At 36.7% G+C, this 21703-nt stretch overlaps 1 protein-coding gene across 4 annotated transcripts in view; it reads right to left on the minus strand.

The window, feature by feature from the left end:
• Positions 1-1725: 1725 nt before the first annotated feature.
• The window catches only part of RBBP6 (RB binding protein 6, ubiquitin ligase), a 34192-nt gene continuing 14214 nt past the window's right edge, over positions 1726-21703 (minus strand). For 2 of the 4 annotated variants that reach the window (XM_068908094.1, XM_068908095.1), the window contains 14 exons: positions 18469-18513; positions 15968-16056; positions 15752-15848; positions 14372-14511; positions 13257-13429; positions 12419-12522; positions 11588-11940; positions 10364-10463; positions 10205-10283; positions 10044-10101; positions 8513-8878; positions 8058-8159; positions 4903-6651; positions 1726-3714 (listed from right to left, as the gene is read on the minus strand). In XM_068908094.1, the coding sequence (XP_068764195.1) occupies positions 2148-3714; positions 4903-6651; positions 8058-8159; positions 8513-8878; positions 10044-10101; positions 10205-10283; positions 10364-10463; positions 11588-11940; positions 12419-12522; positions 13257-13429; positions 14372-14511; positions 15752-15848; positions 15968-16056; positions 18469-18513 (5022 nt within the window). In that variant the 3' untranslated portion in view covers positions 1726-2147. The remainder of the gene's footprint in view (positions 3715-4902; positions 6652-8057; positions 8160-8512; positions 8879-10043; positions 10102-10204; positions 10284-10363; positions 10464-11587; positions 11941-12418; positions 12523-13256; positions 13430-14371; positions 14512-15751; positions 15849-15967; positions 16057-18468; positions 18514-21703) is intronic. The other 2 variants (XM_068908097.1, XM_068908096.1) reach the window with 1 other exon arrangement.

The raw sequence follows: 21703 nt of genomic DNA on the forward strand, positions 1-21703 counted from the left end.
AATCATCAGTAACTCTGTTATAGGGCTCTGAAAGCAAAAGAGAGTTTAACTGAGTATTAAAAAAAGGCATTGACTACAGCTTTTTAGCACAAGATCATATAAAAATACAGCATTTTGCCTGTTTTTATGGAGCTACTCCATAAAAAAACTCCCAAAGTTTGATTTCCATGCAAGTTTACTAGTTATTCTGAACCTTGATAACAAAAGCATTTTAACGTGCTCCAACTCAAATAAGAATCCCATTTCACTAGATCTTAAATTTGCTACATTTCATTGTGGCAAAGTATGAGCACTGACAGTGAACAGTGCTAAATAAACTTTCTATTTTCAATGGCTTAAAAATCATGAACACAAACTATACAAAAGGGACAGTCTAAGACTGCCTTAAGTTCCAATATATCTGCTGTTTAATTTGGTGTGATATGGGTTTACTGGACTACATGTAAAAAATTTCAGATGAGCACACTTAGCAACTATTATGGACACGTACTTTTTCTTGTTTTGAAAGTAAAAATTTAAGTGGCTTACTCTGAAAGTCTGCTTTACCTTGTGCAGAAAGCATTTGAAACCTGCCCTGAATGCCTTGACAGCAAAGTACAAAAATACCGGAAGTGAATTCCGGTACTAATTCTGGTTTGTTATTTTTTAGCTATCAGAAGTACGACAGCTAGTGCTCAACATTTAAAATGTGACAGTCACCCCACTGAAAAGCAAGTTCTTTAGCAATTCTCTGCTATTCCTATACTGCCAAATATCCAAGTGACAGTTCCTAGAAACAATGGCATTTTTTGCACAAAATAGCCCCCACAAACAGGAAGCCCTGAAATGCTGCTTTAATTTAAATTACTTCTAAACAGAACTCTTTTGGGGCAAATCCCATAGCCAAATAAAGTCAAGGGCTTTTACTACCAAATTCAATTGGCACTAGGGTCTTACATCCTTAATATACAATGAGAAATATTTCTTACCAAGCTGGCTTTCTGGCAGTTGGACCATACCCACTCCGCCACATTTTTTTTTGGGGGGGGGGGGGGGAAACTGTCTTTTGTAAAATTATCAAAGCAATTACATTTACATTTTCTATATTTCCTGTTATTGTTCAAAGAAGCATAAAGCAGAAGTCTGCCTTTATAATGGGCTTTCTTCTCTTGCCAAACTCATTTACTTAACCCAAAGTTTAATGAAAATGATTGTTCTATATCATGTGGCACCACAGTATGAAAATGCTAATTATAAAACAAAGCTTCTATTTCAAAAAACACAAACATCTTTGTGATCAACATCGTTATGAACGGAAATACAGATCATAGGACAGCTTTCTTAAAATATATGGGTAAAGGTTTGCCAACACATGGCAATAACTTTCTAAACAAACCGAAACAATGTTGAAATGTGACAGCTTCATATATAACATTATTTTTAAAATAGTCAGTACCAGCTATTAATAGTGGCTATATTTTTCAGGCAATATACCTTTTTGAATTATAAAAACAAGTCCACTTGGCATAACCTGGCACATGTAAAAAGTGCTCTTCTTGGCAGTACCTCCCCACATTGCATCAGTCAGACGTTTTCAAGTTCTACCAGTCTCTTCAAAATTAAACCCGTTGATATATTACGTATAATACATTGTAGCTGCCTGTAAGCTTTTACTGTTAACTTTTTTCTGTCACTATTCTTTCTCTGCTCATGTTCACCTACCGTTGGAAATCTCATCACATTGAATAAAGTTTACTGAAAACTTTTTATTGTAATCAAAAAGTGACATAACAGGGCTGTAATGTATTCTGCAAATCATTCTGCTGATATTTTATAACTGATATCAGCTTTTTCTGCCAGGCAATTAAAAAAAATTCAAATGTGAAAATTTTCACAGTACAGTAAACTCCACCCAAACTAATTAACGGTGGTTAAAAATAAGATGCCCCAGCAAAACCTTTCATGTTACATGGTCACAACTCACAATTCTGTACAAAATGTTCACTTTATAAAGCTCTGATGTAAAAATCAAATAATCAAGCAGCAATATTTTAAGTGCAGCACAGGGTCTTTCATGTCATTATTTACAAAGCTTGAATTCGTTTACATTTTAACAAAATTTAATACAGATGACTTAGGAATTAAGTCAATTTTTCTTATCTGTCATTCTATATTGTGACAGATTTAACTTTTTGGTCATCTTTCTCTTTATCTTTGCTCTTCTTAGATTTCTTCTTCTTGTGTTTGTGTTTTTGGCTTTTCTCCAATTCCGATTCATTTCCAGTGTGTTTCTTATGCTTCTTGTGTTTTTTGTGTTTCTTGTGCTTCTTTTTATCTTTTTTCTTTTTCTTTTTCTTGCTGTCTTGACTCTCTCCTGAGCTAGCACTGCTGCTGTGGCTTCGGGTCTGGCTCTCAGAAGGGCTTTGACTACGACTGCGGCTAACACTGGGGCTGCTTTGACTTTGACTTCTGCTTGCATCAGGCTGGTCAACAGTAGGTGCTGCTGTCTCCTCTTTGACTTTATCAACAGGCTTTTCTTTCGGTTCTTTAGAATTTTTTCCTGCAGTTTCTTCATCTTTTGCAGATACATTGCTCTCACTGTCACTTTCATTGTAGTCTGGTACAAATGCAGCCTCATCAGTTTCTCGAGTTAAATCGGAAGAGAGCCGTGAGGAGTTGCTTACCTGAGGCTTGGGCTTGATGATGCTTTTATCATTTTGCCCAGTCACATTTTCTTTCTCATTTTTTGCATCTGGTGATCCAAGTCTCAAAGAGGGCTTATTACCACCTGGCTCTTTTTCTTTATTGCTCTTTACTTCTGATACATGTTTCTCTTTCTCTTTCCCTGAATTTTTATCTGGAGGTTTGTGTTCTTCCAATGAACGCTTAGAATCATGAGCAGGTTTGTGATCAGACTGCTTTCGGTCACGCGGAGGGCTGTAGCCACTCCTTTTGGAATCTCCAGTGCTCTTTTTGGGTGGCTCTGCTCGTTCATCTCTTGGTTTACTTTTCTGTCCTGATGTAGATTCTCTGTTTCGAGAAGGGGAGTCTTTCCTCCTTGCTAACTCACTCTTTTCATCTCTGCGCTTGGAACTAGAATGATCTCTGTTGCCATCATGGTCAGATTTTTTGTCTCGGTTAGGAGTAAAGTCTTTAGCAGTGGATCCACGCCCAATATCATGTTTCTCTGAAGATCTGCCGTCTTTGGAAGATTGAGAAATACTTTTTCCATTTCCTTGTTCAGTAGCGCGTTCCGAGTGGTCTTTTTCTGGCTGAACACTGCTCTTTCTCTTCTCAGAAGTGTCCTTGTCTGACAAAGAATGATCCCGGTCTTTGGTTTTCCCTTTTTCATTGGACATCGAACTTTTTGAACCTTTTGCATCATGCTGGGAGCTTTCATAATTTGCTTCTTTTGTAGTTTTTTGTGTTTTTTCCAAAGGCTCAGCCTCTTTTTCATTGTGTTTCACGGGGTTTGCGGACTTAGCGCTTACATTTTTTACAACACTAGCAGGTTTTCCTACGTTTGAGGGTACCTGGGTAGATTTAATGTCTTCCTCTTCAGACTCAAAGTCATCCTTATCCCACTTTGATTGAGGAACCTGGATCATAATAATGACGTCTTCAGCAGGGGCGGTTATATCATTATTATACTCCTCCATGGTCTTGATAACAGTTCGTTTTGTATCTGGCTTTTCTTCAGACTTTCTAACAGGGCTTCCTCCAGTAGAACTAGTGCTAAGAAGAAAAAAGCATATGTCAAAAAGGAGTAAGATACAAACACAACCATCTTTTGTTAAGCCCATGATACACTTTTATAAAACGCCCTTTGTTTAAATTCTAAGTCTTCAGTATTTTTTCAAAACATGTTCAATTAAAGGAACAGACGAGAAAGGATGAGTCCACTGGCTAAGATTATGAGCAATCAATTAATTTACTATCTTTATACTACACATTTAATTAACAGAGACACAAGATTATCAGATTGGAGACTGTCTGATCTGGTAATTCCTTGATGTCCTATTTCTACCAGTGGTAGATAAATTAGATGTACGTTCTTGTTTCACCATAGAAGCAAGCATCAGTGGAATGAGAAATCTGTCCAGCCAAACTGCTTTGCCCTCATGTCCGCAAGTCCTCCTTTAGAAAAATGTGTGTTTTTAAAACTTCTTAGAATACCAAAGCAGTATGTTATGTCCCCACCAATAGCCTACATGTTTTAAATTTGCTTTGTCCTGCTTCTTTAGCCACTGAAACGTAAGTAATAACTGCACACTAGATCACTTTGGTTTCACACGCCACATCATGGAATACAGTAGAGAGCTCTCCAAGGTAAACGTCAGAAAAGCTGGCATTGGGCTGGATGCAGTGCAACTGTGTCAACATGGTACTGTGCTCAAAGTTAAAATCAATACAGAATACTGGAAACTGAGCTGGTATTTCTGCAAGATATAATTCTGTGTCATGCCAACTAAAGTATATCACTATAGTACTTTAGGATTTCTAAAAACGTAACGTATTGCACGGTGTAGATGTAGCGTGTTATCCTTGTCTTTAGTAGTAAGCTGGATGTGAGGGAAAACAAAGAGGGGACACCAATCCATCCTCTTCCCCTCCAAGAGTCAAATAACTTCCTCCAACAGGGTAAGAAATAAAGAGGATAAAAAAATCCTGGAAACAAGGGTCAAACACATCACCTATGAATTAACCTTATCAGCTTTCTATGTAGTACAAACAGACTGCTTTTCTTCAAGAAAATTAGATTTGACCCAATTACAGTTTAATGAAATAGCTCACAGGTTATTCAAACACTCATTTAGAATGGATTCAGCTGCTCCTTTCATGAGTCACCATAAAGATTTTACATTTTATAGTGGGCGGTGGGGAGGGTGAGGGGAAAAAAAAATAGGAAAAGTAGTAAGGCACCTGGTATAATCTACGAGAGTTGAACTAGATCCATCAGCTGCTGTTACTTTTCTTCTCACTTTTCCTTTCACTTTTTCTTGTTTAACTTTGCTGCTGCTTGGCTCAGGTTTCTCAGCAGGTTCTTTTACAGGTGGGACATTTTCTCCACTCACAATCTTTTTGCCAGTTTCTCGGTTCAGCTTAATCTTTTTTGCAGGGGCGGTCAGAAAAGCAGATTTATCCTTTTCTGGAGTTCTCTCTGTTTTTTCACCATCAGGCTCAGTCTTCCCCTTTGGTGACGTTTTTGATTCAGCATTTTCTGGTTTAGAGGCCTTTATGGAAGTGGCTTCGTGTTCTTTATCAACCTTTTCATCTGCTTTTCTTTTTCTTTTTTCAGGTTTTGCATCAGAAGGTTTGCTTTTTTCAACAGGTTTTTTTGACTTTTCATCTTTGTTGGAAGGCTTCTCTGACTTGGTTTCTTTTGGATGGTCCTTCTTGCCCTTTTCTTCCTTGGCTGGTCTGGTTTCTGGGTGATCTTTTGTCACTTTTGGATGAACTTTCCGTGGTGTACCAAGAGTCTTCTCGTCCTTTTGAGATGAGGACGTTTTAACACTGTCCGTCTTTGGCAACTCCTCCTTCACTTTTTTCACAGGAGGTTCTGTTCGAGGAGATTTTTCACGATCAGTGTCTACCTTCTCCTGGGAAGCTTTAGTTGGTTTTATTATACTGTCTTTCTTAGGAGGAACAGCTACTTCTGTCTTCCGCTTTGTCTTGTCAACTTTTGCTTTTGGCTTATCTTTCTCTTTTTTCTCCTTTTCAGATACTGGTTTAAAAGCAATAGAATCTGCTTCCATAGGTTCATCTCTCACAGGGGTAGCATCATCTCTACTTGGGAGCATGAACAGAGAGTCTGCTTTGATGTCTTCTGCTGTAACCGGTTCTCTCGGTTTTCTTGCACCTTCTAACAACTCAGCATTGGGAAATCCTTCATTCTCATCGCCTTTTCTTCTCTTTCGGTGTTTTTTATGCTTATTTCCCTTGCCGTCTCCCAGTGGATTTTCCACCTCCTTTTCTTTTGATTTTGTAGGATCTTTGATGCCATGGCCCTCTCTTCCAGAAGGTTTTTCAGGGTAATTTCCACCTATGTTACGATTTCTATGGCTTTGCCCACCAGCATAATCCTCCCTACGCCCCCGAGCATATGGTGAATTCTCTCGTCTGGCTCCAGGCGGACCAAACCTCTCTGGAGAGAAGTTTTCTCTATTTACTGGAGGTCGAGGTTGAGCTCCAACAGCATAGCCCTTGTAAAACTTTTCATACCATTCTCTATAGTTCCTTTCCCATTCTCTGTATCTTTCCTTTTCAAATGGATCTCTAAAATCAACAGATCTGCCGTAGTAAGCTTTCATATCATATGGTGGAACTTCTCTGTATCTGTTAAAATATTCCCTTTCTCCTTCCCCTTGAGGTACAGTCCGTTTGGTGGGAGACTGGCCTCTAAATATTGGAGACCTTGATCGTGAATGGTATCTTCTATATGGTGGTGACCTTGACCTTGAGCGGTGATAACCATGTGACCTTGACCTAGAACGATAGTTACGACTTTTCCCTTTGCCTCTTCTTGGATACGGAGGTGATCGTGAGTAGGAACGTGAATGGGAACGACTAAACGACCGAGAGTAGGAGCGGGAGCGAGAAGAACCTGATCTTGACTTGGAGTAGGTATATGAACTTCTAGAGTAAGACGAAGCACTATAGGGAGACTTGGACCTTAAAAAAAACACAATACAAAAAAAAATAAAGGAAGTTAATTCAAAACAGTTGCTTACCCCGATTTTTTCCTATTTTTTTCCTCTCTCCATATGCTTATGTCAAAACTTCTTTCAGCTGCTGACATAATGTTACTGTAAATTGAAGAACTTGATAACATGTAAAAGTTTCTGCTTACAAGACAGAACAGCTGCTGCTTTGTTAGTGTAAAAACATATAGGAAGAGTAAGTCTAATTCCACTCACTTCTATCATATTAACTGCCACATCTACTGATTGATTTAAGGTGGTGTATACTGGCCTCTACTGGTATACGAACGCACAAATTTTTCACTAGTCAGCAACTATATGCTGTGTAAATCATTTTTGTTGCAGTAAGATGCAAAAAGAGCAAGTTTTAATGGCTACAGTGCAGTACCAAGCATCAACAGAACGGGATTTAGCCTGAAGACAGTAAAGCTAAGTTTTAAAATGCTAGCTCAGTCAATTTGACTTTACTGCTCATTTGGCAATTCGTGGAAAGATGTGTAATACTTTGTACTGCAATGTTACATACAGTACTACTTAATCAAGACTTCTAGCTAGATGTCCTAGCAAAGTTTTGCACATATCTTTAGCTCAAACCAAGGACAGCAACCTCAACGCAAGTAAAATCATATCTAACGGTTTTCAAACTCAGCCTCTAGTAATACTAATTCAACACTTACTCTCAAAATGATATTAATGACATTACTAATGGAGAATATTCAGACTGTTGCCCAAGTGATTTTTTTGGAAACAAAACGTTGACTACCCTGAATATTTTCCTTGACAAGAACCATTTCATGTTATTCCACACATTCTCATTAGCATCGTTCTTCCTCTCAAAAGTCCTTCAACAATTTAACAATTTAAGATTTCATTAAAAAAGCAGATCTTTTAATTCCCAAGAAAAATTTAACAATGTCAACAAAATACTAGTGAAAGCCACCAGTTTGCAGTCCAGGATAAAATCTCTCCATGTGTCTACATCAGATAAACAAAGAGGAAACGGAAGACAATTTCTCTCATATCTCCTCCGAAGTGCTTTGAGGTAATGGTTACAATCAGAATTAGGGAGACGAAGAAAATCCAGCAACAATACCTATCCAGTTTTTAGCCTCCTCAAGACTGTCAGGAGGTGAAGGATGTCATTACAGAGATGCTTTATTAATAAAGACACCTGTTCCTTAACAACTGCTGCCAAATTACAGCTACCTGTCAATTGCAATCTCTGCTGTACTAGAACTAGTAACCTACATATGAAACTCCTATCACTGCTAATCCCTTGAATCATCCAATCCATCTAAAGATAGAGAGGTGGAGTGGAACTCCTCCTGATTCTTCTAGACAATCTGCTTCTCCATTACGGACATGTAAAGCAGTTACCTGGAAAACGAACGCCTACGCTCCTTTTGAATCTTTTTATATTCCATCAATTCCTTAGCAAAATCATTTGTAAACTCATCAAGTTTGGACTTTTTCTTTTCCCTGTTAAAATAAGTTTGACCTTTATTACAATTATAGTTTGACCTTTATTACAAAAAGACATAAAGAAACAAAACATGGCCAATATGAGAAAATGTATATTGCATGCAAATGCAAAAGGTGAACATCCTATTTAAGCAAAAACAGTTTAGAATTCCTATGAGTTTTTAGGGAAAGTTTTAGAATTACATTTGTCTTGCTTTAGCTTTGCATGTTTACCATCTGCAAGTATACTGGAAAAAAATTTATATGTCATTTTTGCTTATGCCAGATGCACTTTAGTGTAACTGCAGTCCGATATGCTATTGAAATACAAAAATGAAAAATAACGCAACTTCATTGAGCCAAATACTTACTCCTCTTTAAGTCTCCGTTGCTCTCTGTAAAACTCCTCCCTAGATAAAGGAGGTGCTTGTGTCGTTGGGATGGTATTTGAATGAGCCGTTGGTACTGCTGTTGGTACCCAAGCTGATGACATGTTTGCAGGAGCTGGGGCATATCCTGGAGGGGGGACAGTGTACCCAGCAGATGGAGGCTGACCAGGTGGAAACTGAGGAGGAAACTGTGGTGGTGGTACCCCCGGTGGAAGAGGAAGTGCATGGGGAGGTGGAGGATACAAGGGAGGTGGAGGCACAGGCACAAAGACTGGTGCTGATGCTGGTAGTGTTGGGGCCTGAGTCCTTTGTGTACGTTCACTATGCGGGCGTCCTCGATTTGAACTTCTAAAGAAACCCAAAAACATGTGTCACTGTTTGTTACACTCTGCCCTGATTTCAAAGAGGAAAGTGAATGAAGTGGGAGCATGGTGGTAAGCACTTCTTGTTTTCAACTTAAGCGTTTTTCTCCCTGCTTTCTGTTCATTTGAGACTATACTCATTTCTTGTTCCTCATACTTGGCTTTCAACATTCTCACCCCCAACAGCTCCCTCAGTCTTCTCTCCTCATACTCAGCTTTGCAACTGCGGATGGAGGCTGCCTATGCTTAAAATAGACTCCCATTTCCCATGTGCCAAGTGCCCACCGCTCCTCTGCCACTCCTTGATATACTTAATACTTCACACTTCTGATCTTCAAAGTACTGCACAAATATTAACTATTCTTCTCTTGAACTTCTTTTAACTTCTTCCATAAAGACTTCCTATGTTGTTGTCCTCATGATGATGCATTTGGCCTGTTCTTGTCCCCGAATTGTTGTTTTCTTGCTTACTGAATTTGAGATTTTAGTTTATCTGTGGGATGGATCCTGTTTTTTGTTTTGCTTTATCTTTAGGAGCTTATAAAAAACAACACCCTTATAATCTAACTATAACAATAGATCCCAGAAAGATGGACAAACTTGACACTGTAGTAACAGGTAAAACTGACTCTCACTCCAACTGAAAGAAAGCAGCTTGGCTGTTCTTCAAGAAGATTAAGCTGAAGAAATTACAAACTGTTGCAAGATAACAGTGTGGGCTTTTAAATAATTTGCTCAATCAGTATTAACTACATTGTTAAAAACAGTATTGGAGGCTGATTTCTAATGAGAAATCAATTTCTTCAGCCCTACTCAGCCAGTAATCAAAAGGGTGGCTCTCCACCTAATGTTTTAATTATATTTAATTTTTAAATCTATGGGTTCCTTGAAAATTGCTAATTTTTCAGAGTAACTTTTCAATTACACACTGGAACTTTCTTATAAATAATCTTACTGGAAGCACAGATCCCCTTTGTTAGAGCTAATTCAGATTAAACCATTTAAAAATTAACTACCACTTGTTTTTCTCCATAACTACATGTGCATACTTATTTCATTACAAATCAGCTGTTCTCTATGTTATAATGGGTCACTGCCTAATCAACAGGTTATGAGTACTAATATATTAAATTTCTGTAAAAGGTACTTACGGTTCCCAGCCTGGCCTGCTGCCTGCTGAGCGTACTGTACTGGCTCTCATTGGCTGACCTTTTGGAGGGATGAGGGGGGAAGGAGTTAAAAAAAAAAAAATCCTACTCAGTTTATATGAAGATAATTTTTTAAAAGAAATTCTCAGGTTGCAGATACTTACCAGTTGTGGGTATTGATTGTCCTTGTGCGCCTAGAAGACTTTGTAATGCTGGTTGTCTTAGTACAGGAACCTGATAGCCCTTGTGAGTAAATGCAAACAGTTAGAAAATAAGCTTTACTAAAATACAGGAATCACTATATAGGCTGAAGCAAAATTTACCTTCTCTTCCATCAAGCTGCTGATTGACAGAACGGAAGATGATTTAACAAGTTCAGAGGCAGTCACAAGAGCAGCAGGAGGTATAACAGTATCAGCATCACTAGGAAAAAAAATTTCATTAGTCCAATGTAGCGTTTTAAAATGCTACTGAAATTACAAAACATGAGGTAAGAAAAGACTGACTACTGTAAATGGAAGTATATATTAAAAATAATCTTCGTAACAGATTTACATATGTAAAGTTAGCCGATTATAAATGAAGCACTAAAGAAGTCAGCTTGGACTACTGACATTTAAAGAGAAAGGTCACAAGAAAAATATTTTATTAAGCTAGCTGCAATTGCAAGGCTTAAAGCATGTAAAATCTACACATTGAACCTCAGTTCTGGAAGATGTAAGAACTCAAATTCTATTTGGAAACGTTTACAAGCTAGCTTAAAGGTTGCCTTAGAGGTTCTTTTGAATTGTGGCCCTTTCTATTCAACAGTACAACTGAACCTGACAGTCTTCTGGACAGAGGGGCTATTAGCATTCAGTCCACAAAACTGAAAGGTTATAAACCTTAAACAATAGTTCCTTACAGTGTATTTTCATGCGACTTCAGTGGGTTGCAGAGTTTTATGTTTGCAAATACTTGAAATCTACATAGTTTTTAAAGAATGATTTAAATAATGATTACATCCAAATCTGTATGGGTCACAGCTAGACTATGTATACTACTGAGGATGGTTTTGACTTTCAATATTGATGACAGAACTATTTTAGAAAAAGGTGATGTGAATATATCTGCTCAATGTTACCTATAAATGTGCTTTTACACTTTCCACGAAAACACAATTTCTTCAGTAATAAAGAGAAAACAGAATCAAGAAAGCTTGACAACTGGATGGTAACTAAGCAGTTACTTTAGGAATTAAAAAAAAAAAAAAACACCAAAGGAATACAGGAAAAAAAGAGTTCCTATTACAGGATAAGCCTGTACCAAATGACTGATAGGGAATTAAATAAGAAACTTTTGAGAAGACTCTTATGTGAGGCACGCTTCCAACTTATCAAGTGTCCTCATTCAAAGCAATAAAAGATGAGAAAAACCAGAACTTCCACAACTATTGGGAACTGTCACTAATGACACATAAATGACCACATGAGAGGCTCAAGAGGGAGAATATAACTTTAAGTATTTTGATATGTTTTCTACTTGTGTCGACCTACAGATTTACTTACTGAAAAGGTCCATCTGGCTTTTCAGAGCGGAGAGATAGGGACACTGCTGGAGGAAGATCAGAGATAATGGCAGAAGATGGATTTACTGGTAGAGCAGCTGCCACAGATGACTGACCAGGAGCCAGTGATAATGCAGCAGCAGAATGAGAAGACAGGGCAGCTAATGGAATCATTAGTGGATCCTGCTGTCTGGAAATCGCTGGCCTGAGTAGAGGCTGCAAGTTGCGTGTTATTGTTTGTCTCATTAGTGGTGGTGGAGGAGGTGGTGGTGGCGGTGGCGGCGGCTGCTGTTGCTGAATCTGCTTACGGAGCCTTTTTGTGTAGCCAGTTTCATTTTTGAAGTTGTTCACGGCCTAGAGGCAAAAAAATATTTATGAAAGAGTCATAGGAAACTTTGGTATATGTAAAAACAAAAGCCTTCACAGAATAAGATTACTTCTGTATTCCTTTAAATGCTATCAGTCCTAAAATAAATCAACACACACACACATACATATCTATATAAAAAAATACATATATATGAACACATCACATTAAAAACAAGTACTTTTCATAAAGTTACTGATCACTAATATCAGTGTTTAAACTGCTTGATTTCAAGCTTAGTGCTACCACTGAACCTGAAAGTGAGGCAATCATTATTAAACAAAAACGTGACCAAAAGTTTCTAGGTCTCCTTGTAAAGGTCTGTAAGCCTCTGTAACAACAGGCAAAGTATTTGAAAAGTAAATTTAGCTTTATTCAAGGAGACAAATTACTACTTTATTTTCCCTCAGGTATTTACAAACAGACTTTTCTTACCAACAGTTCACATAAAAATGATCGTGTTACCTGGCGTAAAAACTTGTTGGCAATTAAAGCATCAGGAGAAACATCTGTTTGATGACAAGTCGGGCAAGTGTGTTCCTCAGATTCCAGTAGTGCGGTTCTGATACCTGTGGATAATTATAATCAAATATATTTTTTGCCAAACTAATAGATTTTGGGGGGTTATAATCAACTATAAAACCACGTGCATGATCAACGCGGTCTTGAATTGACAGCATAAAGCTGCAAGTGTTTTAAAGTGTAAAAAAGGTACAGTATGGAGCAAATAACTACACGTTTTTGACATTTTGCTATCCTAACATTTGAAGATGTGGAACAGGCTGTGTTCTTGCTAGTCTTTTTTCCACTATCTAGCACAATGAGAAGTCAGCAACCTCAAAATTAACAATAAAATACATTTTTATAAAGCATCACTAAATTTGGGGTCTAATAGTTTCTAACAACTGTCCCTTTAAGAAGAGTTTGAATGAAATGCCTAACTATCCTCTTGTTTCAGTCCACAGTAAATGATTAGAATTGAATACCTACTAGTAATATTTTATATAGTCAGAGAAAAAGGGCTGGAGACAAACTAAATGTGTTAAATATTTAGTACTGTAACGAGCTGCAGAGTTGTGTAGTCTTCTCATGCTCATTCTTCTTGATGTAAAAAGCATTCAACTAGTTTCTCAAAAAGGCAAAAAAGCTTTCTACCTTTTCCTTTATATCAAAGGAGTCCTTTCCCATTATGGTATACTTAAGTATTAAAGAGAGCTGGTAACAAAGTAATTAGCTCCTAGTCCTCCTTTCAGGAGACTGGATTTGATGTTCTGAATAAACAAACATTGGAATGAATACTTACATTCATCACAATAACTGTTTCCACAGCAGGGAATAACAACTGCATCGTTCATTATATCTTTGCAAATCAGACATAACAACTCATCTGGAATAGGATCATCTTCTTCTGAGGAGGAGGATGGTTCCTCTGGTAAGAAAGGAGGCTTTTCCTTCTTTCCTATAGCATAAGCTTCCCTGAGGGAGAGGGGAAGGGAAGAAAAAAAGTTAAAGATGGATAAAGGAAAACTTTTGCAAGTTTTTTATTTTATCAAGAAAAGATGGAATTTTCTCACCCCACATTAGCCTTCTAAAATGCAGGCATTTAGTTTAAGCTAGTTCTCTACAGCCACCACAAAAAAAAAAAAAAAAGGGAGGAAAGAGACCATCTCCGGAGAATTTGCCCCTCCATTGACTCAAATGAGAGACACGAAATTAGCTTTGACTAGAAAAATAATTTTTGACAGCCAGAAGTTCAGTGAAACGGACTCCATCTTTTATGTGTTAGAGGGTGAAATTAAACTACACAAAGTTAATCTCTGAGTAATTAAATTTTAATAAATGAAAAAGTCTATACTACAGTTTCTACAAAAGGAAATCCTTGACAGAAAAAAAGAAGTGCTGCTAAATACTTTTTAAGCTGAAATTAAATCATCAGGCATTTTAAAACAGCCTCTGTTCAACACACACTAGTATTTTCTTAGTTTATAGCAACAGGAAAAACTTCTCTGTCTCAGTCACGAGCTCTGATACAAGTCAAAGGGGAAGGAAACCTCAGACCAATAGCTATTTGTTCAATTTTGTAAGAAACCTTTGAAAGATAAAACAGAAAATACAAAAATAACTTTCTAAAAAGAACTCCAACTGCCCACATTACTAAATGTTACTAAAGCCCTTTTGCAGAAATACAGATTCTTAGCACACCACAAGCTTAACTTACTTCTGGAGGTTTAAACAGTAAGACCACACCATTTTATTTTTAGAAGATATCCGATCACTGATTTTAAGGCTGAGATACAATGACAACACTTCCTTTGCTGCCATTACAGGTGCTGGTCAGCTTTGTTGTATTTTCACTCAGGCATTTACAGGTGCCTTCTTTTGTTCACTTTTTGGTCAACCAGATAATTCCATACTTACGCATCAATAGTTGGTATTGCATATTTTCCAGTGTTTGTAAGCATAGCACCCTTTGTATTGGGATCTTTCACCTCCATCATGAAACTCCTGGGAATTCCAGTGCTCTTTTTAATCCTGGGAACAGACTCAAAATTTTTGTCCTGTTAAGAAAAGAAATCCAGACATATCTCATCTTAAGAGCCACATGTAAAATGACATTTAAATTATTATTTCAAGTGCATAGAAAAAATCTTCAGTCCTCTCCTATTCCCAGGCATCACGGTTTCATAATTAAAATATTTGTTTTCTTAAATATATATATAGCCAGAATCTTTGAAAGGCTTGGGCAGTCAAGATTCATACAGCTTAACTTTGGACACCTTACTCAGGGGTCAAATCTCCCTTAGTTCACCATTCACTTAGAACAGAGACACAAACAGGCTCCTTCAAAGCACAACTCAGTAAGAGCTTAATTCAATGCTCTTAATCAGTCACTGGAGGAACTTACATTCGCCGTCTACATGGAAAGGTTAAATTCATATCTCAGACATTTAAGTTCAGTCACTAATGTTAAATGACATGAATATTCAGCCAGAGATGTGTGTAATTAAGAAGTCAAAAACATGCAAATCTTCACTAGATGAGGGCCAAATACAACTTCTCAACCTCATTTAAGTGCAAAGTATTTATGCTATATACAAACATGAGATTTAATGGTTGTCAGACATATCCTCTTCAGTTATATGAAGTACTAGCAAATGCGAATCCTTATTAATAACAAAAAAAAAAATCCACACTGAAACACTCAGAAGAATTTTCAATAAAATTAAAGTACTATCAAAATATATATGAAGAACGATGAGAGTACACGGAAGGATCTATGGACATGACATTTAATGACTATGTTCTAGAAACAAGAAGAAATTCACAATTATAATTCCAGACTTCCCTTGAATTTGGAAGGGCTTTGCAACATTGTTTTATAACCTTTGTAGTTCACTTCTCAAGAGGCTAAAATAATGATCATTACTGTATTTGTAATTAATATCTTTGCTACTTAAACATCAAATGCTGATTTCACACATTCTAGGGCAGATCAGAGTATTTGTAAAAGCCCCCTATACCAAACTTAAAATTTAATGAACTCAAAGAAACCACTCACAATGGAATATTACACTTTGACGTAAATCCCTATTGAAAGGGAAAAAGATTTTAACCCAGAGAGAAATTCCCTTTGGTAACAAATCTCTCCAGCCATACTAACTAATGTGACTGCCTTAACAGTGTACAGCCGTAAGACAAACAATACTTAGTTTACGAGCGTTCATCTAATTGTTAAATAACTGCTAAATTAAAAAAATTCAAAATGTAAGTAACACCAGAAGTCCACCACAATCTTACCCCATTTGTTGGGCAGTTCTTTATATAATGGCCAGGTTTTCCACAACGAAAGCAAGTATATGATGGTGGAGGTGGACCCAAGGGTTTCTTCATGTAGCTAAAAAAAGGTTTTACAGGAGAAAAAAAGAAGTACGCATGTGTGTCTCTTTTCAAAGCAAGTAGCGCTACAAATTTTCCATAGCTTCAAAGTACAAGTTTGCCATTTTGAACACTTACTTGATCGGATCATATTCATGGCCAGACTGTGACATCATAGCTTTTATTTTATCTTCTTCGGAAGCATTGGCTTCAGCCAGATTGGCAGTCTGTTTAACAGGTAATTATTTGACACACACATTAGAAACACATTTAAGCCCACACAGCCAAAGACAACACCACTCATCCAATCCTGTAAAGAGCAGCACAACCCTAGCTGAGGTTGCATCAAAACAGCTGCTTATATAAAATATATTTGTCCTGAAGATGTTCTGGGGAGTCCTTATGCCATTACATGATGTTTATGTGCCTGTTAACCTACTTGAAAAGAACTTTCTTGGGCACTCAAAACCTTAGGCTCTGTTTGTACCTTACGTAGAGACTTGTGTAACCAATCCAATTTTCTTTAACACAAAGTGGACTGAAGCTACGTGTAAAAAATATACTATCCAGTATTTTTAGACTGAATTTTAAGCTCCAGGCTATTTGAAAGATATTCACTCTGTTTAGTTCAGAAATATGGCTACAAGGAGCATTATTTACATTTTGCAGGATTAAAAGGACACGTAACTTACAGCTGGGGAAGTTGTTTCTACTTGCTGAAATTCAGCATTAAAAAAGAAGCATTGAAAAGAACTGAATTTCTTAAAAAACCTCACAGCAAGACAACAAGACGACTCCTCTCAGTGGAAAAATGACGACAACATGCTGCAGACAGCCCAAACTGCATTTTTTCCCCTGCTAAATTCTCAATATTAAGTGCTGTAGCTATCAAGGAAAACCTGCAGGTTTTCGAGTTGACTGTGTCCCTTTAATATACAAATTGTAAATATAAACCTTATGCAGAACTGGATCTTCAAATTACTGAAGCCATCTAATTTTTTACAGCAGTATTTGTTGTATTTGTTAAAATGTTTTATTATACACTAGTCCAGATACAAGCAGGGTCTAAGGGAATGACTGCAAATTATTTGGATCTTCAAACACCTACCACTCAGGTCAACCACTCATGTTTTTGTTTTCATATGCATTCATTCACAAAAGCAACCAACTAGTTTCAACATTTTATTAAATGGTTGTTTCATATACACAGTTTTTCTCAACAATAACATAATCCAGATTGACATCTATGAAATCATTTCCATTAACATTCACATAAAACTTCATTTACAGATACTTGACTAATTTGTTTGAACCCAAACGGTTTACAAAACACATTCAAAACCACAAAACATTAGTAGGAATAGACCAAAATTCAAATATGGCATTTAATACATAGTAATAATAAAATAGAAAACTTAACACATTGCCTCCATGCTAAGCCAGTCTGCACTGAAGAGGTTAGAGTAAGTAACAGTTCTGAGCTGCTGTATGTTATGTTCCTGTATTTTTCAGAAATACTTAAGTTTTCTTGAAAGCTTAGATGTGTACACCGCTTGGACAGTTTTTCACATTTTAGAAAAAAACTTGACATGAGTTTACAAAACCAAGGACATGTTTAGGGACAGCACTAATGGAGACCAATTTCTTTTGGTGGCTGCATTTCAAACTGAAGTTTCTTTTTTGCCAAATGTACACAATTTTTGATTTCTGCAGTGGTGAGGGAAGTAGTTACCAGTGGGAAGAAGATTTCTGGAAATTAACTCCAGCCTTTATTTTCAGAAGAGAAGTCTAGCTACTCTGCATTAGGCCCTGCCTTCTCTAATCTTTGTAATTTTGAAGACTAGTAATTTAATTGGCTAGTACTATGCCTTCTCAAAAAGTGCAGTCACTAGTGCTTTCCCAGACAAAGTTACACATTATTGAGCAAAAAATGCAAGCAGTTTCATAGCAAAACATGGCATTACAACAATTTCAGAAGGTCACATCTTCTAATATGCCAAACACACACATTGGTATATTCCTATGAACAATTAGGTACATTTACACAATTTACACGGTCTGCGTTCAAACAAATTAGGTCGTATAAAAGGTTGTCCGCTTTATATATACTACAGATCTACAATTTATAAAATTGTGCAGCATTCAAAAAATGGATCTATTAACTATAACGACTAGAAATTCAAAAATAGCCATGCAATTGTCCATGTTACGGAAACGCTTCTATTTTGGCTGTTGCAAACCCCCCTGAAATGTCCATAACTTACAGCCAATTAAATTCTTCTGTAAAAATTGTATTAGTTTCCAACGTAAAATTAACGAAACGTATGAAAAACGGTAAACAGCTTCTGAAGTGCTTCTTCTTTGTGTCTTGAAGTTGAGTAATACTGCAACATTATGTTGAGGCTGATAAGGTACTCCCCTTCTATCTTCCCAAACTGGGAACTACTCTTTACAGGATAGTATCAATATATACACACATTTTAAAATTAAATTATTTAAAATTATTAAAGTTAAGTTAAAATTTTGTTCAAGTTACAACAGTAAGCCAGATATAGATCACAGTATAAGATTTAAAAAAAATTATAAAGCAAACACTTTTCTTTGTTTAGTATTTGACAAGAATATATATATATATATACCTTAGTAAGCTGGGCCAGAGAAATAGATGCAGAAGAGTCATCAATCTGTTCACAAAAAATTAAACACATATTCAAGTTCCACAATCAAAACACAGCAATAGTTAGCCTCTACTGTAGTCTGAAAGTCTGCACTTAAGCTTCTGTGTGTCACTGGAAGAGGCATTTCCAGCCTAGTGTAACTTATAATTGTTCAAAACAGTTCAAACCAATAAAAACTTAAGAGTGTCTATCTGATTAACGAGAAGAAACTAAAACAACCAAACCCGTTTGAAACCAACTTATTACTCCAGAGTAGTTCTGAGAGGGACCCTTGTCAAACGCTCACAAACGCTTACAACGAAAAGGATAGGGAAACTGTCAATTTTCAGCTAAAATTGACCAAAAAAAAATTAGGAAGTTTATTTGAAAAGGGAGCATCACTGTAGGAAATTTACATTTTCAGCGTAATTTTTCAAGTTAATCACTCAATATGTCATCATTTATAAACACATACGGTTATAGTTTTTGTGAACACAGTAGCTGCCTGTCAAAATAAAGCACAGGCATATCAGGCCTGAAACAGGAACTCTGTCCCTCCTCCCAAGAAGTTTAAAAAACGAAAACAAAAACAAAAAAAAACCTCACTACACCCCATAAAAAAAACTAATAAAAACATCAGTCCACACCATCAGTCATAAAAGTAACCCATTACTTAGTCTAGAAAAAAAATTATAAACTGTTTGAATTAAATTATTGAAATAAAGGTGTTCATTACGACATGACAGAATAGCCTATAAAAAACGAGACAGCTGTAATTTCTAGTATTTTAGACAGCAGGCCATATTATAAGAATTAGTTTGGAAAACGTGAGAAGTTATTATTTTCCTTCCTATGAGACCAAATAGAAGTTTTCAATAGCAGCCCAGTGCTAAATAAACAAAAAGAATATTTTTGAAGAAAATAAAGGTTCAGAGCACAATCCTGTAATTTTTCTCTCCACTGTGACCACTCTTCCTCCCTCTTCAGCTGCCTAATGGAACAGCTTGCAGGAATGATGTCTTCAGGCCACTAGTTAATAACAGACTGCAGATTAGTGTTTACTGAGAGCCAATATTAAAGTGCAGTTTTTCCACATGTAAAAAGGGTAATTCCTATCCTTTTCCAGTATATTGAATTATATTAGTCACAAGCAACAATAAGTTTAAACAAAACATTATCAGAAACACATTCAAATCACTGTTTGTTGTGTCTTAAGTTGTTCAGAAAAGTGGAAAAGTTTCACAATGTATACCAAACACCTCTCCTTGAGAGGTTGCCAAATTGGCCAGGAAAAAAAAAAAAAAAAAAAGAGATTAAATCCCTTCCTCGGAAAAGACTGTTGTCCTATATTACCTAATGCAGAGAAAGAATTCAAGAGAGTAGTTTAATTATTCAAACTTTGGGGGTGACAGGGGCAGAATCTGCCTGCAGTAGATGATTCCTCACTCCATCAAAACACTTCAATTAATCATTCCTTCGCCACACAGGATCACTCACAGTTGGGAAAACATACACAACGTTACTATACTCCTAACTAAAAAATTAAATTCTTGAAATTGCCCCATTGAGGGGAAGACCCAGAGCTGGAATAAGAACTTCTTTCCCTTGCGAGTCCTATCAGAAGATCCAAGATTCCTCCTTTCCTGAGCATTTAGTTCCTAGCCATGCCAAAAAGGAAGTCCAATTAAATATCTCGAAACCTCATGCTCCCTATACCACTCCTTTTTACATGTGGAAATAAAAAGCCTATGTTCTATCACGGCAAGTAGAATTTAACTGCTATCCTTTTGTATTTTTTCAGAGGCAAACAAAAACTAGGAAAGCTATCAACTAGAGTCTAGCAACTTTATGATATATTAAACAATCTAGTATTGATCAATAACTGAAACATAACAGTTAATGAACAATTAGTTCTTGTATTTTATTAGACAACAGTATTATATGGCCAACAGGCAACAACCTAGTTTCTTAAAGGAAGTGATAGCACTCCTTGCTACTCAACAGTTACTAAAAGGAGCAAACAGCTACTTAATGTCTTATTTAGTGTGTTTGCCCAACAACCAATTCCTAGTGATCTTTCTTTCATGTGCACCTTTTCTTCTTAATTTCTCAAGTATATCCTGCCAGTCTCTCAAATCAGACAAGTGGAAACAGCATCTCGAGGACTCTCATGCACAGCCCTAATATAATACTGCAGAAGAATCAGAAGGGGGGGGGGGGGGAAGAAAAATCACAGAATTGACATTCAACATATGAGCTCTTTCATAAAGAAGATTGTGGAAACTAAGATAAAACGAGTGGGAACGGGGAAAGAAAAGGAGAAGAAAACAGTAACATCACTGCTAGAGTGCTACATCTAAATTATAACAGTTACCTAAAACCTGACTTAACCGAGGATTAAACCAGGAAGGACTGCAGTTGTGTTTGGCAGTGTTGAAGCAAGGGACATGAGTTCTGTGTTTCTACAGCCTCTAAGGACAAATACCAACCAGGGATTCTTGCAGCTACTGAAATACTAAAACAAAGAGGAATCGATTTCTTGACTTGGCTGTAATAACAATCGGACAGCAGCACAGATTTAGAAGTGTAGAATGGCAGCTAACATGAAAGAGCAAGACAATGAAGAAATAGTCAAATCATAAGCTTTTGTGAACCTGACATCTTAACTCATTTTAATTTTGCTGTTTATGCTTTACTGCTTTTTAACAGTAACAATAGGTCAGCTTTCCAGTAACTTGTTCCTACCACAATAAGATTCAGGTTCTGCTTTGAAATACACACAGAAATTGTACATATGTAACTTTTTTTTTAAAGATCTGAATTAGCTTTAAGAATAAAGCTAATTGTGTCTCCAATAATAGACGTGCCTGAGATTGCAGTGCATTTAAAGAGTCATCGATAATGAGCTACATCTATGGAGGACTGCTAAGGAGACATCCAAGGAGGTTTCCCCTGCTACATCTACCCCACAACCCAAATCAGGTACAGCCAGAGCAAAAAGGGAATGTTTTTGCTTCACTTTCCGTTTACTTTCATTAGCTCCAACTAACACTAAGTCTTCCCACCACCTTCTTTTTTAGGCCTATATTAGCTCATGGTAAGATGCTCCTTAGAAATGTAATACAGACATGCCAGGGAACACACAAGGCTAAAAGAATGTTAACTTTATTTATGAACATGTGATTTGTGCTTATACACATGCTAGTAAACAAAAAGA

The sequence above is a fragment of the Struthio camelus genome, chromosome 15 (genome assembly GCF_040807025.1).
Source record: "Struthio camelus isolate bStrCam1 chromosome 15, bStrCam1.hap1, whole genome shotgun sequence".
Taxonomy (NCBI): domain Eukaryota; kingdom Metazoa; phylum Chordata; class Aves; order Struthioniformes; family Struthionidae; genus Struthio; species Struthio camelus.